This window comes from Grus americana, chromosome 15 (assembly GCF_028858705.1).
Source record: "Grus americana isolate bGruAme1 chromosome 15, bGruAme1.mat, whole genome shotgun sequence".
In the NCBI taxonomy this organism is placed as follows: domain Eukaryota; kingdom Metazoa; phylum Chordata; class Aves; order Gruiformes; family Gruidae; genus Grus; species Grus americana.
In genome coordinates this window covers 7,624,394-7,643,045 of record NC_072866.1, presented here as the reverse complement: position 1 = coordinate 7,643,045, position 18,652 = coordinate 7,624,394, and the positions used below count along the sequence as shown (strand labels likewise).

Below are 18,652 nucleotides of genomic sequence, written 5' to 3'. Positions count from 1 at the left end.
GCTGCTAGCTGCGGTCAGCCTTGCACTGGCGCGGCTGAGCATTGGCACACACATCCCCAGAGCCCGGAGGTGCAGGTGGCACCCTTGGCGTGACCACATCTTCTGAGTGGGTGGGTAACAGGAGTGAGGAGAAACAGGAGCACCCCCGTTCTCCAGAGGATGTACCTTGCAGAGCAAGCTGTCCGTGAAGGAGAGACAGATATTGGGACACCCCAGGTTTTTCATGCTACTTTGTAGTTATTTGCTTATTATGTAGTCTCTCTTTTCCCCTGGGGCTTGCCCCCCAAACTATCTGAGCCCCTTCTGCATGCCCAAGCCTCTGCTGAGTGTGAAGCCTGATGTGGTTACACCCAGTCCTCAGGGTGGCTGTGCTTCTTTCTGGGTTGGCTGCTTGCTTTCTCAGCCCTAGGATTACACCAAGTCGTGGATGTCCAGGTCTTTTTTCCCTTCATCTTGTGACAGTGGAAAATGAATGAGCTAGCACTCAAGGGACTTGTACCCAAACGTTGAAGGGAAACCTGGACTCGGAACAGACTACGCTGATTTGAACATCCTCAAAGGAGGCAGGACTCACCTCTACCTCTGTCAGCAAGTCCCTGTTCCAGCACGTGTGTGAGAAGCAGGGCACTCAGACTAGTACTGCTTTGCTATAACTATGATTAATACAGTAATTAAATCTGGTAGACGACACTGAGATATTCCAGTGAAGAGCATCACTGTGCTTCTGTACAGAATGGTAGTGAGGCTTAGTCAAAACAATTTTGACTGCAGTGGGGTTAGAAATATGCATTTCCAGCCTTTTTCACAACCTGTTTCATGGCTGAGTGCTGACCAACAATAAATCTTACACTAAAATTGGAGAGATTGGGCCAAATTTATCCCTGATAAAACAATGTCATGCTGAACATGCATCTCCATCCACAGGACTGAGATTGCTTTGCACAGCTGAAGCCAAGTGGTGCTGAGGGCTGTGTCTGTGAGCCACCTGAGATGGTGCATGCTGGTGCAGATGTGCCAAGCACTTCCAGCTGTGCCCAGAGCTTGCAGAGCTCTGGTGGCTGGTTCTTGGTGAGCTGCTGGGCCAGGGCGGGCAGCTCAGGAGTCAGCACACCCCTATGCATTTGCCACAGCTGCTGGCAAGGAAGTCAGTGGTTAAGGGCACCCATTAGGAAGGCAGTGAAATCATAGCAGCACTGTCTAACCTGAGACTCTCCAGTTTGTGTGAGAGCTGTGCAGTCAGGTGGGCGAGGGATTTCGGCACAAGGCAACAGCCATATCCCAGAGGAGATCCACTTGAAGAAAGAACAGAAGAAAGCAAGATTTAGCATTAAGATCATAATTTCAGATTGCATTGTGCAAGCATCAACAATCTATATACATAAGAGTCTTTGGGGAACACAATGCTGTAATAACTATCCAAGCCAGCCTGAACAGCGAGGGTTATTTTTAATTGCAGCTGAATGGATCTAACCTTGTGATGTCTGTTCACAAAGCATTGCTGGATTAATACAGGTTCCATAGTTGCTTCTGCTAAAAGACTTTAATGGATCAGCTTAGTTCTCTGCTCCATGATTATAGCATTCTTACCCGCCTATCATGCATGAGCCAGATGGTCCCAGTGAAATCAGAGCATATTTATATTTTTGTCTGCTACTCAGCCAGCTGCCCACTGATTTTGTTGTGTAGTGGTAGGAGGAGAGGAACCTTCCTGGGTGAAGTTCACCCACCTCTTTCCCTAGCCCTAGTATCTTTCCCCAGCTTCTAAAATGCATCAGAGGAACCACAGAAGGGTTCTGTCCCCAGGGCTGCCTGGGAGCAGCCACACTCCCACAGCAGTGGCACGGCACTGTCTCCTGGCACAGATTCAGCCACTTCCCAGCGCGCAGAGGGATGTTTTCAGTTCTATTGGCGATGAGAGCCATTAAGGAGGTACAAGTACTAAAGAGATCCTGAGCGATGCCTATAAAACCTCTGAATCCCTGACAGAATCAATAGTGGGCTCTCAGGAGTAACTTCTTATCCAGGCCAACTTAAGCACATGCCAATGAGCCGTTAAAGATTTTGCATTTTGTGGAGACACAGAATCCCTTTCATTGCAATTGTTGGACTCTAGACTGGGTGAGATGATGAAAAATCACATTAGAGATGTGCTGTACTCCAAAGGCATTTTCCTCAGCGTCTGGGAGAGCGACTCAAACGATGCTCGCAGGCGGCGTTCTTCCTCCAGATGTGTGTCCAGCCAGTGCCAGCGGTGCCCTGTGAGCCCAGGCTGCCTGCACCGTTGCTGGAGGGGAGCCCTGTCCTTTGGGGTTTGTTGCGATGAGAGGCACGGACCCCTCTGGCCATGTCTGCGAGGAAAGCAGAGGCTGAGGAACAGGAGAGGGAAGAGGGAGCAGGGAAGCTGTACCCCATGAAATGGAGGTCCCGGGGCTGGCCGAGCCTCCATGGTGCCTGAGCTGCTTCATCAGCCCACGAGCAGGAGCTCCAGGCGTCCTGGGCAGGCAGTTGCCCGCGGGGGCTGCCAAGCAGCCTCTGGCCAGGCTCAGGCCCGGTGCCTTGCTGTGCACGCTTGCCTCCTCTTGGATAACTTTGCTATCAACACAATTTCCAATTTGGCATTTTGGTTACCATAGCAACTCGATGCTGCCATTCTCCGATCAGATCAGCTCGCAGTTATTCAACACTGCGTTAGCACCTGCGTTGGTATGGCAACACAGGACCATTCTCCATCCTGGCTGACACTGCTGCGGGAGGGACGGCTCAGGCGGCCCGGAGGGGAGCAGAGGGTGCAGAGGGGCACGGCTGGCCCTGCTGCAGGGCAGCGAGATGCTCCGAGCACCCGGCTGCTCCTTACTCCCCTGGCTGCCAGCTGGATAGCTGTAGTGTCCTGGGCTCCTGAGTCCTGCACGGCTCGTGAGAAGCTTGGTAGGGACGTGGCTGGCATGGAGCAAGGAAGTGTCCTTGCAATCTCAAACTGCCCCTCATGAGTGTTTTACATGGACACCAAATGGCTTTGCAAATTCGGGACAAAGGAAAGCTACTCGTCTTGGAGAGGGAAACCAATGGTCCCAGGCAGCCCTTAATTTTGGACATTAAGTCCTGCAAGAGCAGAGCTTGAGTCGCAGAGAAGGATGGTTCGCTCTCTTCTCTCACCACCGGCAGAGTCACACCAGCTTCCAAACTGTGAAACTGTTTCAGTGAGTCTCCCAGGGGAGATTTGTTTTGCTTTAGCCCCGGTCTGAACTGGCATCCGCTTTTCTGAAAGTGCTTTACAATTTGCGTTTAATGTTTTTTAACAGGCATGTGCAAGCCATTTGAATTAGAGCAGTATGAATCTATTAGGCAGCGACAGATGCAAGTTTTGTGTCTCTTATTAGAAGGGATTGGATTCTGAGGTTTAGTGATGTGCAAAGGATTGGACTTTGGAGAGATTAAAATTATTTTCAGCGTTAAGCACAATATTTCTAAGCTAATGCACTCAGTCTTGAATATAGATTCACAGACCAAAAAGATTATAAAACATTAAACCTATGTAAATTCAGCTGTAAATTTATGTTTGAACAAATTCAACAAGAGATTTGACTTGGGGGCTTACAGCAAATAGGTTCTGCTTTTAATGCGTATTGCAGTCTTCAGTTGCAATGCCGTTCTCCCCTTGAAAGTCCCACGCCTGCTGAATTACTGGCAGGTCACAGTTGACAGCTCAAGCAATTATACCGGAATGTGTTAATAATAAAAAGGAAAATGACTTCATGTTTGTCTTTTCAGAAGACAAAAGCAGATGTTTGCTCCACACTGAGGAGCAGCAGAGATGAGCTCCACGGGCAGGTGACACTGTTGCAGCACCTGGCCATCGCCTCTTTTGGATAGCAATTGTGCAAATCCACGTCCTTCTCTGTGGTTCTCCAAGCCCTGGGAGTTGCTGTGAACTTTTTTTTCTCTTGTTGAGAACATGAAAATACAGTTAACAAAGCCTCCTTTTGAGTGGGATTGCAGGAAACCTGCAACATCATGAACAAGCTGCCTACACAGAGATAAATGACAGCTGTGACTGAAGGAATAAACAAGATAATCTGGATTTAAATAAACCACAAGGGGATTTTGGCAACATGCAAATTCACAAATTTATAAAATGTATCCTTTGAAAATAAAGAGCTTGTCTGAAGCCAGCAGTTAAGAACAATTACTACAGCACATTTTCCCAATGAGGGCTTAGAGCTGGCCTTTGCCACAAACCGGAGGAGAGCGGGAGCCAGATGTCCTGCCCGTCGCGGCACAGAGGCTGAGCGGTGTTTTTATGCACAGAGCAAAAAAACTCGAAGAAGCGATGGCAGCGAGGCCCCTGCCTGCCTGGAGAGCTGCAGGAGTGATGGGGGTACCAGGGGGGCATGCAGAGCAGCCTGGACCTCCTTAGCCTCCAGGCCACAGCACTGGGGAATGGGTAGGAAAGGAGAGAAATATCAAAAGCCCAAGCAAGCACCCAGTAATACATAGCTGATCATCTGTGGGGAGGACCAGGTAATTCCTGGATCCAAGCTCAAGAAAGACAATAAAAGGTTCATTTTGCCATTGCACAGTGTAGGGGTGCCACTACCAACGAGCATGAAGAAATGACACCCATCCCCGTAACTGAGTGAAGAGTCATTAATGCCGGAGGGTGGTGGAGCAACTGCCAGGGGCAAGCGGCTTGTTGTCATTGCCCCTCTTTCTCAGGTGGGTAGTGATGAAGGCAGGGGAGGAGCGGGAGGTGAGCAGAGACCAGTGGCAGAGCCAAGAGTAGACGTGTCCTGTTCCAGCACTACATCTCCTGGGCTGCCTTGTGGAGGTGGTCAGCAGCACAGCAGTGACTCTTCATCAACCAGCCTGGCATTGAAAGGGAAACAAATGCTGCAAGAAAAGCCAAAGGTTATCCAAGAGGCTAGGCAGTCCTCTCCAGGAGCAAAGCCCTGGCCCAGCATGGTAAAGAGCTCTGCAGCAGTTACCAGAGGAGAGCGATCTGGAGCATCGTGTCCTGCCCGAGCCGCGGAGCTGGTTAGCATTCTGTTGGCACGCACGCAATTAGGGCAGAGCACATGGCAGCAGCTCTGTGAAGGTTAACTGCTCTGAGGAGTATCCCTGCCGCGCCAGAGGCTCGGCAGCTCCAGGTTTACCACCCTTGTTATTGTCAGTAACAGGAGCCGGCGGTGCCGTGTATTGCTCTCTGCTGCGTACTTGGCAACAGCTATTGCGTGCAGCAGGACGTCTGCAGGACACGCTGGCTGTTGGGGCTGACAGGCTCCAGCCTCCTTCGCACCTGCCTTTGCACGGTGGGAGCTCAGCAAGGCGGTCCGCTTGCCTGCCCAGGAAAGGCAGCACCTAGAAAGTAACTCTGAAACAAGGCAGTTTGGCAAAAAGCATTTCTGCATGTGCATCCCGGAGCTGCAGTAGTTCTGGTGCTCTGCAGGGCCAGGGGTGTCTCGAGGACACACTGCAGCTCCCAATATTATCCTTAAAACTGTACAGCAAAAACTGAATCTGCTTTTCCTCCTCTTTTCCTTGATCACTACTTCCCTGCTGTCTCTCCTCAGTGCCGACCTATCTATCCATTTGTCTTTATTGTGCGTGGAATTAAACACAGTCCTTAAATGTGGCAACACTTTCAGATTATTAGCTCTGCAATTTCTTGGCTCCTGTTTATTGTGATAACATCATCTGAAGGGGCTGTTGTAATTAATAGTTTGTTCGTGCTTCTTTTATAAACCCCTGGTGTGTTTGTTTTATACTTGAACATCAGCCACTACAACTTGCTTCCAGTGTGCTCTCTGAAGCGTCCCCACCACAGAGAAAAGGCTTAGCGGTTTGGGGGTTTCTCTTGCATCGGCTTATTGAAACCATAATTTAAAGTAAAAACTAAGTAAGTATACTATTAGAGGCAGGACAATCGTCTTGCCCTGACCCTAGAGCAGAGGGGACCAAATTCCTTGTTTACCAACCTGTCCATGAAGAAGCTGTTGCCACGGCATGGCAGTGCCTGGAAGGGGAGGGACCCGGGGAGGGACCCCCCCTCCTGTTTGTCACCCAGCCCCTGTCAGCGGCGGGACGGGCACGGGTGAAGGGGAGCAGCAGTGCTTCCTCTGAATTCTGATTAATTTCCGTCTCCTAAAGCATTGTCTTTTAAAACCCCACAAATCACACTCACAAGCCATCATACAAAGCAAGTGGCGGCTTGTGAAAGCACCGGCTCCTCGGGAACTTGCCCAAATGTCCCAGGGGCTGCAGAGGGCTCGCAGTGCCAGGGAGATGCTGGTCGGGGGGAAGCAGGAGCAGATGCAGCACACCTACCATCAGTTACACCCTCCGGTCTGGTTGCAGAGCCAGAGCATCAGCACAAGGGGCGGGGGCCCAGCCAGCCCCCGTTTGTTCTGAGCTTTTAATTTGAGAGTCCACAGGCGCTTCTTTGCAGAACAGCATCTCGTCAGCTAGGAGAGAGACCGGCTACGAAGATGTATTACAAAAAACCCAGGAAGCTAGTGGCTGCTAGACCAATTCACGCTGCAGCCGAGGTGCTAAGTAGCAGTGGGTGGTGCTAACTAACCCCGGGAGCTCCCCCGGGGCCGCCCGGCCCCCCCTCCGCTCCCCGGAGCTCTGCGCTGCGGAGCCGCTGTGCCGGTGGAGGCAGCGCCCGGGGCCGTCCCGGGCAGGGCAGGGCTCTGCTGCGCCATGCAGAGGGTCAGAGCAGAGCACAGCAATGGTCCCCTCGAGCCCTATTGTCTGAGAGTCCATCGCTGGCAGTCCAGCAGAGCTTTTAGCATCTCATAATCGCCACATTTTGACATTTGACAGCCTGCTGCATGCTGCCAGGGTGTCTGACTCAGAGGAGCGTACATCAGCCAATTCTGCCTATGCTGGTCCCTCCTTCTGCTCAGACAATTGCATAGGAAAACAGCTTATCCTGTCTGAGACAGCACAAACAAGTGTGCAGAGCTGCTGCGCGGGTGTCAGGGTAATTGAACACCGTGGGGTAGTGGTGTTTGGTGCTTGCCTGGCAGCCCAGCACCATTTGCAAAGTAGAAGGACTTTTACGCTCTGCTCCTTTTCCTGTTATCCTGGCCGATGCTGTCCCAGCTGATGTCCTCTTCACTCAAAAATCAGAGCTGCCTCTTCCTGTTCCCAGTAGTGCCACATGCCACAGGTTCACCCCAATCCCGTTGGTCCTGTTTGACACTCTTATCTGAGAGGACTCATCCAAGCTCCCAGCAGCAGGCGCAGTAACAGGTCAGCCTCCCCAGAGCATCACCCCTGTTATCAGCTTGTGTTGGGTTTGCGTGGCAGGGTTTTGGTAGCGGGGGGGGCTACAGGGGTGGCTTCTGTGAGAAGCTGCTAGAAGCTCCCCCTGTGTCTGACAGAGCCAATGCCAGCCGGCTCCAAGACGGGCCCGCCGCTGGCCAAGGCCAAGCCAATCAGCGCCTCTGTGATAACATATTTAAGAAGTAGAAAAACACTTTGAGGGAGAGAGCTTTTGCAGCCGGAGAGAGGAGTGAGAAGATGTAAGAAACTCTGCAGACACCAAGGTCAGTGCAGATGGAGGGGGAGGAGGAGCTCCAGGCGCCGGAGCAGAGATCCCCCTGCAGCCCGTGGTGAAGGCCATGGTGAAGCAGGCTGTCCCCCTGCAGCCCATGGAGGAAGGATGAGGGGGTGTAGCGATTCCACCTGCAGCCCGTGGAGGACCCCACGCTGGAGCAGGTGGAGGCACCTGAAGGAGGCTGCGGCCCGTGGGAAGCCCACGCTGGAGCAAGTTCCAGGCCGGACCGGTGGACCCGTGAAGAGGGGAGCCCACGCCAGGGCAGGTTTGCTGGCAGGACTTGTGACCCCGTGGGGGACCCCACGCTGGAGCAGTTTGCTCCTGAAGGTCTGCACCCCGTGAGAGGGACTCCATGCTGGAGCAGGGGAACGATGAGAGGAGTCCTCCCCCTGAGGATGAAGAAGCGGCAGAAACACCATGAGATGAACTGACCATAACCCCCATTCCCCGTCCCCCTGTGCCGCTGAGGGGGGGAAGGTTGAAGCCGGGAGTGAAGTTGAGCCCGGGAAGATGGGAGGGGTGGGGGGAGGTGTTTTAAGAGTTGATTTTATTTTCTCATTCCTCTACTCTGTTTTTGCCTAGTAATAAATTAGATGAATTCCCTCTCTAAGTTTGGTCTGTTTTGCTCGTGACGATAATTAGTGAGTGATCTCTCCCTGTCCTTATCTCGACCTGCAAGCATTTCGTTATGCCTTTTCTCCCCTGTTTAGTGAATGAGGGGAGTGAGAGAGAGGCTCTGGTGGGCACCTGGCCCCAGTCAGGCTCAACCCACCACAGTCTTTTTTGGCGCCCAACGTGGGGCACGAGAAAATTGAGATAAGGACAGTAATTGGAAGAGGTAACGAGCAAAACATTGACTGAACGTAGATTGCGAGTGAAATAGCGGTGAAGGGACGAGAGGTGGATTCTGTGTGTATTGTCTACTCTTGTTTAGTGTTGTGATAGTGTTGCTTTGATTCTGGTGGGGGGAATTCTTTTTCTTTTTCCTTGTTGATGTGATTAGTGTGTGTGTAGTTTTTCTGTTGAATATGTTTTAATAATTCTTAAATATGTGATTCACAGAGGCGAGGGGTGGAATGTGTTGGGTTTGCGTGGCAGGGTTTTGGTAGCGGGGGGGCTACAGGGGTGGCTTCTGTGAGAAGCTGCTAGAAGCTCCCCCTGTGTCTGACAGAGCCAATGCCAGCCGGCTCCAAGACGGGCCCGCCGCTGGCCAAGGCCAAGCCAATCAGCGCCTCTGTGATAACATATTTAAGAAGTAGAAAAACACTTTGAGGGAGAGAGCTTTTGCAGCCGGAGAGAGGAGTGAGAAGATGTAAGAAACTCTGCAGACACCAAGGTCAGTGCAGATGGAGGGGGAGGAGGAGCTCCAGGCGCCGGAGCAGAGATCCCCCTGCAGCCCGTGGTGAAGGCCATGGTGAAGCAGGCTGTCCCCCTGCAGCCCATGGAGGAAGGATGAGGGGGTGTAGCGATTCCACCTGCAGCCCGTGGAGGACCCCACGCTGGAGCAGGTGGAGGCACCTGAAGGAGGCTGCGGCCCGTGGGAAGCCCACGCTGGAGCAAGTTCCAGGCCGGACCGGTGGACCCGTGAAGAGGGGAGCCCACGCCAGGGCAGGTTTGCTGGCAGGACTTGTGACCCCGTGGGGGACCCCACGCTGGAGCAGTTTGCTCCTGAAGGTCTGCACCCCGTGAGAGGGACTCCATGCTGGAGCAGGGGAACGATGAGAGGAGTCCTCCCCCTGAGGATGAAGAAGCGGCAGAAACACCATGAGATGAACTGACCATAACCCCCATTCCCCGTCCCCCTGTGCCGCTGAGGGGGGGAAGGTTGAAGCCGGGAGTGAAGTTGAGCCCGGGAAGATGGGAGGGGTGGGGGGAGGTGTTTTAAGAGTTGATTTTATTTTCTCATTCCTCTACTCTGTTTTTGCCTAGTAATAAATTAGATGAATTCCCTCTCTAAGTTTGGTCTGTTTTGCTCGTGACGATAATTAGTGAGTGATCTCTCCCTGTCCTTATCTCGACCTGCAAGCATTTCGTTATGCCTTTTCTCCCCTGTTTAGTGAATGAGGGGAGTGAGAGAGAGGCTCTGGTGGGCACCTGGCCCCAGTCAGGCTCAACCCACCACACAGCTCAAGATCAAACATGCCCCTGGCCCGGAAGGGATGCTTCGGGAGAACCTGCGGTGAGCTGAGACCGTCAGTATTCCTGTGGAGAGCTGGCAAAGGGAGCATCAGAGCTGGTCCAGCCCTTTCAAGCTTTACTATGGTGGAAAATGAAGGTTGGGATAAAGGGAGAGGGCGGAGAGCTCCATTCTCCCATCCTCACGGAGCAGGACAGCAGTGAATACAGAGCTGGCATGAAGCAGAAACACTGCCTGAGCACTGAGAGATGAGTCCATGGACCCTGCTGCTGCTTGATGTCTTTGAGCACAGAATTTAGCAAGACACAGGAGGGACACCTGTGCATGTTAACCATATCTAGAGTTGCCACTAACTACAGAGATTTCTGCTTCAGGACTTCATTAAATCTTCAGTGTTAGGAGTCAGGAGGAAAGGAGCATGGGCAGAGAAATCCCATAGCTGGTTGAGAGATTCTTGGTCCTTCCTCGGGTGCTCCCATTACTGATGATCGGTGCCAAAGACAGGCGACCTGGCAGGAGAGGTCCGGGCCACCACCCAGGCTGCGGTACCTCTGTCCCTGGGGGCTGGCAGCTCCGGTACTCTGGAGGTGCTCTGGGTGTTAGCACAGAACAGCAAGCAGCTGGGTAAAACGTGGTCTGCAGCTAGCTTGTGATAGAATCCGTTAAAGAGGAAATGCATACAAATTACTAGCTATAACTGATGATAAAATAACTATTTTGTGGAGCAAGGTACAGAAGAGTAATACATTGATTTTGGTAATTAATGGTTCAATAGAAACCTGTTCTGGGAGCGCCTTGGGCAAAGTCACTGCATTGGAAGTACCTTTATTCCCTGGTCTCAGTTCTTTGCCTCACTCTTCCGCCTGTTCTCTGAGGCCAATTGCACAGCCCCAAGGACAGCCACAGGCGCTGGCTCCTGCAGCGTGGCTGCTGCTCTTCCTCGCAGGCTCCCACTCTTCTTCTGGAAGCTCTTCGGGGCAGAGATTGAGGCTCAGTCTGTGCGCAGTGGTCATCTCAACAGGGCTGGAAACTGCCTCCAGCCACTACTAAAGTGGTTTCCAGTGCCGGATGCTGCCCCAAGGGCTGGAGCCTGGAGCCTGGCAAGATCGATGTAGCACCACAGCTGAGTCGTGCTCGCTGCTGGAGTAGATTGCAACATGCAGACGGCTGCAATGGCTAAACCTCAGCCAGCACAGTGTTGCCTCCTGGCATCTGGATAGATGATGGATGATGCAGCAGCAGGAGGGAGATGGCAACTCTGCGAGCGCTCTGCCAGGTTGGGGCTAGATCGGATGCGGGAGGAGAGCTGCAGCCAGCAATATCACAGTGCTGCTCCTGCCTCTCCGGGCAAGCGAGCGAGTGCAGCAGAGGGTGGTGACGGCAGGGAGCGATTGAGCCCCTGCAGCTGAGTGTTTGGAGCAAAATGCCTGATCCGAAGGGAGATCCTGGTAGCAGGGAAGTGGAGTCGTTCAGGCTTTTCTTAAGAGAAAATACCCTAGATGCATCATTCTGACTAATCCTTGCTCCCTGCACATCACTGCTACTCAGATGGCCGATGAAAGGCAGGGTCAAAGCACCGAAGTGCTCTGAGCAGCAGACAGGACTGCAGACACCCTGCTGCATCAGGAAGGCGGCTCTGGTGGGACACGACTCGGGTGGGTTGAGCTCCCTGGCAGGGCATGGCCACCAGCGTGCTGGCCTGAACCGGGTGAGCTGGAGTCCTGCAGCCCTGCTGCCCTACAAGCCCCCATCGCCAGGACTCAGCTAGAGATTTTTCAACAGGAAAGATGCTGGCTGCAGGAGAGGGGGAGCCACAGGACCCCACTGGTCTCTTTGCCCCAAAATGCTGAAGGCACGAGCAGCCCTGTGGCAGCACCAAACCCACCTTCGCTCTTGCCTTGACAGGAGACTCAGCACCCCTTCCAGCAGCACCTGGGCAAAACAAGCCCCATTGCATGGATTATACTAGCAATAAATACAAAAATTACAGGGAGGTTTAAAGCAAGCCAATGCATTTAGCAGTCACAAATATGAGGCAAGACTGACAGGCTGGGCCTTGCCTGACAGCCACTTCTGCTTGCAGACTTCAGCTGCGTAATTCCTGAAATGGCTGTTTCCTGGGGCTTGGCGGTTTGACGTCAGCATCGCTGCGGTCGCCGGTGCCCAAGGTGCTCTTACAGAACCATTTCCAGCCTATTCACATTGTTTCCTCACCATATGGTTGTACTAAAAATAGTTGCAATGTGAAGGGATAATCCAGCAAGACCCTGAGCATCGCCATCCTCTGTGTCTGCTGCAGACTTGGCCAGTGTGGCAAGCGCTTCCCAGGAGCGGACGCCACTCCTCCTCGTGCCTCCCAGGCAGCAGCACCCTCAGACACCACCTCTTCAGGGCAAATTAGCCAACAGGTTAAACGGATTACACTTTGTGGGGGTGTGCCTAGGCACAAGTATTTGAAAGGCTTAAGATAAAAATATTGTTAAAACACACTTAAGCAGCAGTCAGTACTGTGCCTGTAAAACCTTTGAACAGGTACACTGCGGGTACGGAAAGCTTTGTGCGGGAGCGCTCCAGCAGACATGGTTGTACAGGCGGATGCCGCAGCTCCTGCCTTGTCTCACCTCGCCCGGTCCGTGCAGAGGGTGCGGGAAGGGCGGCAGGGGCTGGCGGTGCTCCCTCCGTGCTGTGCGGGGTGACCGCCAGCGGGTGAGGCAGGGCGTTTCCAGCTTTCGGGATCCAGCCAGCTTCCCACCTGGACATCCCTATGGCGGACGTCATAGCAGGTGCTGCAGTGGAGCCCATCGGGGCAGAGGGCATGGCGGCAGGGCTGGGGCTGCCCACGACCACGGCGCGGGCAGGAGCAGGAGGTGGGTAGGTGCCTGGCTCCCGGCACTGCCCTCCAGCCTCTCCAGCACCAGGTGGCTGAGGAGGCGTGAAAGAGGCTGTAATGCTCTTGCAGGGGACATCGTTTAATACCTTCTGGCTTGCTATGATAATCTTTAACTGGGGGCAGCTGGGACAAGCATTTACCTCTTCATTTTCTTAGATATAAATGCTATCTCGCTGCAGTTTCATTCTACAATATGGTAATATGCTATCCAGGAAAGTCTTGCTACATGCTAATTTATCCAGTAGGCAAATTCCTTTTGGCTAATAAAAGTGCTTGCACAGGAAGCTCAAAACCCAGCAGCAATTAATTATTGACAGAGCATGTGAATTAGAGATAAAAGAAAAGTCATTCTTTCTCACACACAAGATAGTAAATAAATTTAATTATTGTACTAGAAGCAAGGGATCTTATTCTGTATTAAGTTTTATTAGCTGAGACATTTAAAAGCATGTCATCATAACAAAAAGGTCTTGTGTAATCCTAACTGCACCACTCTGGTACAAGGCTCTGAAGTGAATAGGCTTAATTGAGCAAATGGAAGCAGATGGCTTGCTGAACAGACAGGTATTGTACAGGTTTATTGTCAATTAACTTTTGTCTACATATGCCTATGGCGAATTGACTGTATAACGTGTTACCAAGGTTGATTTAACACTTCAGGTGCCCACTGTGTCCAGGGTCCAAGAAGAAACAAAGCCAGAAGTGCTTTGGTCCCCGGGGCTCGCAGGTGTGGCAGCATCCCTCCTCCTGAACGTCCCGCCAACATCTGCATGGGGCAGGAGGGACGCCGAGGTGTCCGCCTGTGCCTGGCCCCTTGCTAACCACCCCTCCTCTGCTTCTGCGCAGGAACGTGATGCCCAAGACTCTGGACGGCCAGATCACCATGGAGAAGACCCCCAGCTACTTCGTGACCAACGAGGCCCCCAGGCGCATTCACTCCATGGCCAAGGACACGAAGCTGATCGTGGTGGTGAGGAACCCGGTCACCCGGGCCATCTCGGACTACACACAGACGCTCTCCAAGAAGCCGGAGATCCCCACCTTTGAGGTGCTGGCCTTCAAGAACCGGACCCTGGGGCTAATCGATGCCTCCTGGAGCGCAATCCGCATTGGGATCTATGCCCTGCACTTGGAGAACTGGCTCCAGTACTTCCCCCTCTCCCAAATCCTTTTTGTCAGTGGTGAGAGGCTCATTACTGACCCGGCTGGGGAGATGGCCAAGGTCCAGGACTTCTTGGGGCTCAAGAGGATTGTGACAGAGAAACATTTTTATTTTAATAAAACCAAGGGGTTCCCCTGTCTAAAGAAGCCAGAGGACAGCAGTGCTCCTCGGTGCTTGGGCAAGTCTAAGGGTCGAACTCACCCCAAAATAGACCCAGACGTCATCCACAGACTGCGGAAGTTTTACAAACCATTCAATGTCATGTTTTACCAAATGACGGGCCAAGATTTCCAGTGGGAGCAGGAAGAAAGTGATAAGTAGAACCACAAAATCAGGAAAAAAGCTCTTTTCTTTTGAGATGTGAATGATCATTAAGAGACCAAAAACTCAGTCGGGGCTAGAGGCTCAGCCTTGCGAGCGCAAGACTCTTGCGCTGTCAGGGTTGCAGCCAAAGCCGCCCCACGTTTCCAGCTCTGAAACCTTAGTGGCACGTCACCTTGGGTTGCACTTGGGCTGCCCCCCTCCCCGTGATGCTGAGGGGGCAGGGGGCAGGTGGGAAGAGGAGGAGGAGGCGGCGGCAGAGGGAGCGGGGCTCCTTGGGGTGATCGGATGCTTCATGTAGACATTTCGCTGCTGGTGTCCCCCTCGCAGCCAGGCAGGCGGGACCAGCACCTCCTGCCATGGCTAGCTGAGCAGGAGGGTGGCTCACAAAACCCAGCAGCATTGAGACAAACCAATAGATTTGATTTTTCCTGCCCTGGCTTTTAGTTTTGCCCAAACAAACAGCAGCATCAGATCTGGTAAATTCAGGACATGTGCATTCACGTGCACGCTGGTATTTGTGTGTGGAAGGAATAAAGCCAGTTATGCTGCAAAGGAACTATGTACAGAAACTTCATTTGCACCAGACATTTCAATTACTTGTTGCACTAAAACTAGTATTTACCAAGTGCCACAAAACACCTCGGCCCAATTCTCCTCCGACGGATGGGTGTAACTCCACTGTTGGAAGAGAGTCGTTCCTGCTTTGCTGGGATGCTCGGTGAGATCAGGGCCTCCCCTGGCCCCCCCCGCTCCTCCTGGAAGCCATATCGAAGACCGTTCCCAGGGACCCGCTCGGACTGAGCCGGGGTCTCGCTGCCTGGCCAGGCTGCCGAGGTGCAGTGCGGAGCCGTGCGTGCCCGTGCAGTGCCTCCCGGCAGGGCCGTGCTGTGCCCTGCTCCGCGGTTTGGAGCCAGGCGTTCCTGGTGGGAGCTGAGGGGGTGACTGCAGGGCAGAGGCGTGGGGGACAGCCCCAGCCTAGGGACTGGGCAGGGCTCGCTGTCGGGGCCCCTGGCACTGCCCTTCATTTGCACCTTGAAAACGAGATCTCTGCTGCTTGCTGTTGACAGCCGGGTTTGCAAAACGGGGAAGCAGCCTTTGTCTTTACTTCACAATTACAAAAAAGCAATTAATTCCCAGGGTGAGCACTGCTCTGCACAAAAAAGGTGTGCTTTCTAGTGGAAATGACCAAGCCACATGCTCAACCAAATTTGCAAATCCTGATAGAAACTGTGGAATAAACCCATATCCCAACTGGCTCCTCCTGCAATGTGATGTGAGCTGCACGCTGGAACCAGCGGAGAGCCGGACAGCAGCACGTTTACACAACTGCACTGTTGCCATCTCCATTACTGAGCGAAAAACAGTAAGAGAGGGAACAAAAGGAAAAATGCAGAGCTACCGCTGCTGAAATGTTCCCTTCGCATGGGCGATTTCTAAGGGCAATTGAATATTGCTGGCTGCTTGCTTCGTTTTAATGAGGGGTAAGGATGCCTCCAGGGTGGACCATCGCTGAGTGCATGTCCCCTGTCCCCTTTTGGGTACTGGGTCCCTGGCTGTTGGAAAGCGGCAGAGATGCAGTGTGCGATCGCTGTGGGAGGACCAAGACTCAGTTTTGATTAAGGTGGCAAGAAATCCCTACTGATCCAACTAACTAAATGAAATCGCTGTTATGCTGGGTAACAAGCTGAACCTGCTTTGGGTTTCATGGCCTGTCGTGGGGTTCATTACACCATGAAGTGGTGCTGGTGCCTTGGATTGGATGAAAAAAGAGCTAAAGTCATTTGGAAAATTTACACCGTGGGCCATGCTGGAGGGGTACCGCAAGGTCCTTGCTAATGTCATGTCAGTTCCTGTTAGCCTGATTAGATTTAAAAACAGCTCTTGACATAACACAGTATTTCACAGACCCACAAATCCCAAAATTATTACATGAAAATTGGAAGTATGTAATAGGCATAATTTTCCAGTGTTTCCCACGTTATTAAAATATCAGATCAACTCCTAAGTGAAAACTGTTTTTACACAATTTGATGTAAGCTGCTCGATGGATTCAGTTGGAGGATGAGGGGCTCATCGACGCCCAGTGTCCAGGCTCCTCACCAGAGGGATATCCAGAAATTTCTGCCTGTTCCCAGTATGCTGCAGCCCTGACGCCATGGTGGGCTGGCCCTGACGGTGCTGAGCAGAGCCTGCCAGTGGAGATGGCAGGACCGGTGGCCCTGGCTGCTTGCCGGAGAAGCTTGGGTCCGGGAGCACGCCAGGACAGGACCTGGCAGGTTGGTGGCTGCGTGTGACCGATGCTGTTAGAGCCATCAGCGTGGCACTGTGTGTTGCCTCCATGGACAAAGCTTGGACTCGCTCAGCCCCCCCCCCCCCATCCACAGCTTAACCAGGAGCAGTTTTTCTCTGAGCAAGGTCTCCTTGAGCTTGAAAGAGCCCCTGAGAACCCCCATTCCCTACCCAGCAGGTCTCCCTGCACACCCCAGCCTTGGTCTGGTCTGGTCCAGCTCAGGCTTCTCGTGGGAGTAACCTCTGGTCCCTGAGTGCCATCAAGCCACCATCACTCTTGCCATCATGCCCACCGCTGGAGGGACAGGAGATCCGAAACACATCTTTGTCTGAGAATTGCAACCCAATGAAGCACCCTGTTGGGGAAGTCACTGGTGGCTGGGCTGGGCAGGAGCATCCATCCATCCTGGGATGAAGCACAGTCATGCCCGGGGCTCAGTCCCACAGCTGGAACAAGGCGCTGGAGCAGGGATCCAGAGGAGGGCTCCCCCAGCAGGCTCCGGAGCCGGGCACAGCCAGGCACAGCGGGGCCCGATCCCCCAGCCCCGATGGTTTACAGACGCGGGGGGAGCCATGGGAGGTGCTGGACCTGCCCGTGGCCCCGTGCCTCACCTGTCTGCCTCCAGCTCTCCCTCCCGTTCTTTCTGCCATATATTCAGAGGTTTATTTTTTATATCAACTGCAATCTCCAGCTCGTGAGGAGCCACCGAGTGCCCGGCAGGAGCGGCTGCCCCTGGACACCGACCGCCCCAGCATGGCGGGACGCGACCCCCGCCTCCCCGCGCACCACCGCCGTGCCACCGGCCCCGTCACAGCGCTGGAAGGGAGCGGGGACACGCCAGCCACCCCGGCACGGGCTGGGGCACAGGGAGGGAGCATCTGGGGGGGGGGTATTCTGTTTTCTGAAATGCACCCTGGGCCCCCCCGCCCACCGTGCGCGTGGCTGCAGGCGTCTGCCGTGCTAATGCAGGGGTTTGACGGGGGAATTATTTTCTATCATCTGGCCCGAGAGTGGCCTGCCAAATGAGAGAGAGTCAGGTTAATAACACTTTTTTTTTAAACTATTCAAATGTCAGCATTAGAATACACAGGAAATTGAATTTTGTATTTGATTTCAATTAGCAAAGCATAAATTATATTTAATTTTATACACAGACTGGGTGATTCATTGTTCTGGAAAAGCTGGTACTTTATGGTTCAGAGACTGGAACTGGAGAGTTAGTCTTTCCTGAAACCAAACTGCTGTGCTGTCACCTCCTCCCAAACGCGTCTCTGTCGGTGTCACTCTGTACCTGAACAATATGAAAATCCTGAACTGAACACTCGAACCCACAGCACTAAACAATAAAACGTTGTAGCAGCTGCATTTCTCTGCGCCATTTCTCCCGGGCCCCCCCAGCAGCACCAGCACCCCACGAGCGGCAGACCCACGGCAGGCGCTGGCTGTGACCCACTGTCAGCCGCCCCGACCCGCTCCGCAGGACACAGCCCCACCGGTGCCAAGAGGGCTGGGGGAAGGCGCGTGCTGCAGCCGGGATCAGGAGCAGGAGCAGGAGCAGGACCAGGACCGGGAGCAGGAGCAGGACCCAGCCTGCAGTGTCCCGGGCATGGCGGGGTTTCCAGCCTGATGGGCAGCGGCCCCAGAGATGTCCTGCAGGGGATCAGGTCAGGGACCCACGGAAAGCACAGCCTCTGCTTTCCTCAGCAGGCAGGGACCAGCCCCCAGCCCCCCAGCCCCAGCGCTGGGGACAGCAGGATTGTCCCCGCAGTGGGGGACAGCTTTCCTCGCTGGCCTCGCAGCTCGGGGTGCAGGTCCCAAGGTCACAAAGAACAAATCCCCGAGCAATGCCTGGGAAGTTTCACTTACTGCTGATTAAGGATAAATCAGTGGATAATAAAAGGAGAGTGAGGGTTGGCTGCCAGGCCAAGAAATTAGAGGGAAAATTTTTTTATCTTATTTTGTACACACAATTTCCTGCTAGTTTGCAAAAACAGCTATTTCACAGCATGGCCCTATTGTGTCATCTGATAAAACCACTGAAAAACTTTTATCAACAAAATTAGGAAGTAGTGAACTATAAAATTGTTAATTATTTTCTAGTAAATTTACTTTTAAATAACTTTAGACACCAATTACAGGCACCATTAAGCACCATTAACACTGGGTATATTTACCAAACAAGGATAGAATACTTATTATTCAAATCAAGATCATTTTGGTGTAGATTTTGCTGTTTGGAAAGCTGTCCCCTCTTACCAGATGTTTAAAAAGTCATCAGAAGATCAATT

The 18,652-nt window shown here is 52.9% G+C and overlaps 1 protein-coding gene across 1 annotated transcript in view; it reads left to right on the top strand.

The window, feature by feature from the left end:
* The window catches only part of HS3ST4 (heparan sulfate-glucosamine 3-sulfotransferase 4), a 69,052-nt gene extending 51,362 nt beyond the window's left edge, over positions 1-17,690 (top strand). The window contains exon 2 of the mRNA XM_054843695.1: positions 13,435-17,690. Within this exon, the coding sequence (XP_054699670.1) occupies positions 13,435-14,071 (637 nt within the window). The 3' untranslated portion in view covers positions 14,072-17,690. The remainder of the gene's footprint in view (positions 1-13,434) is intronic.
* The last annotated feature ends 962 nt before the right edge of the window (positions 17,691-18,652 follow it).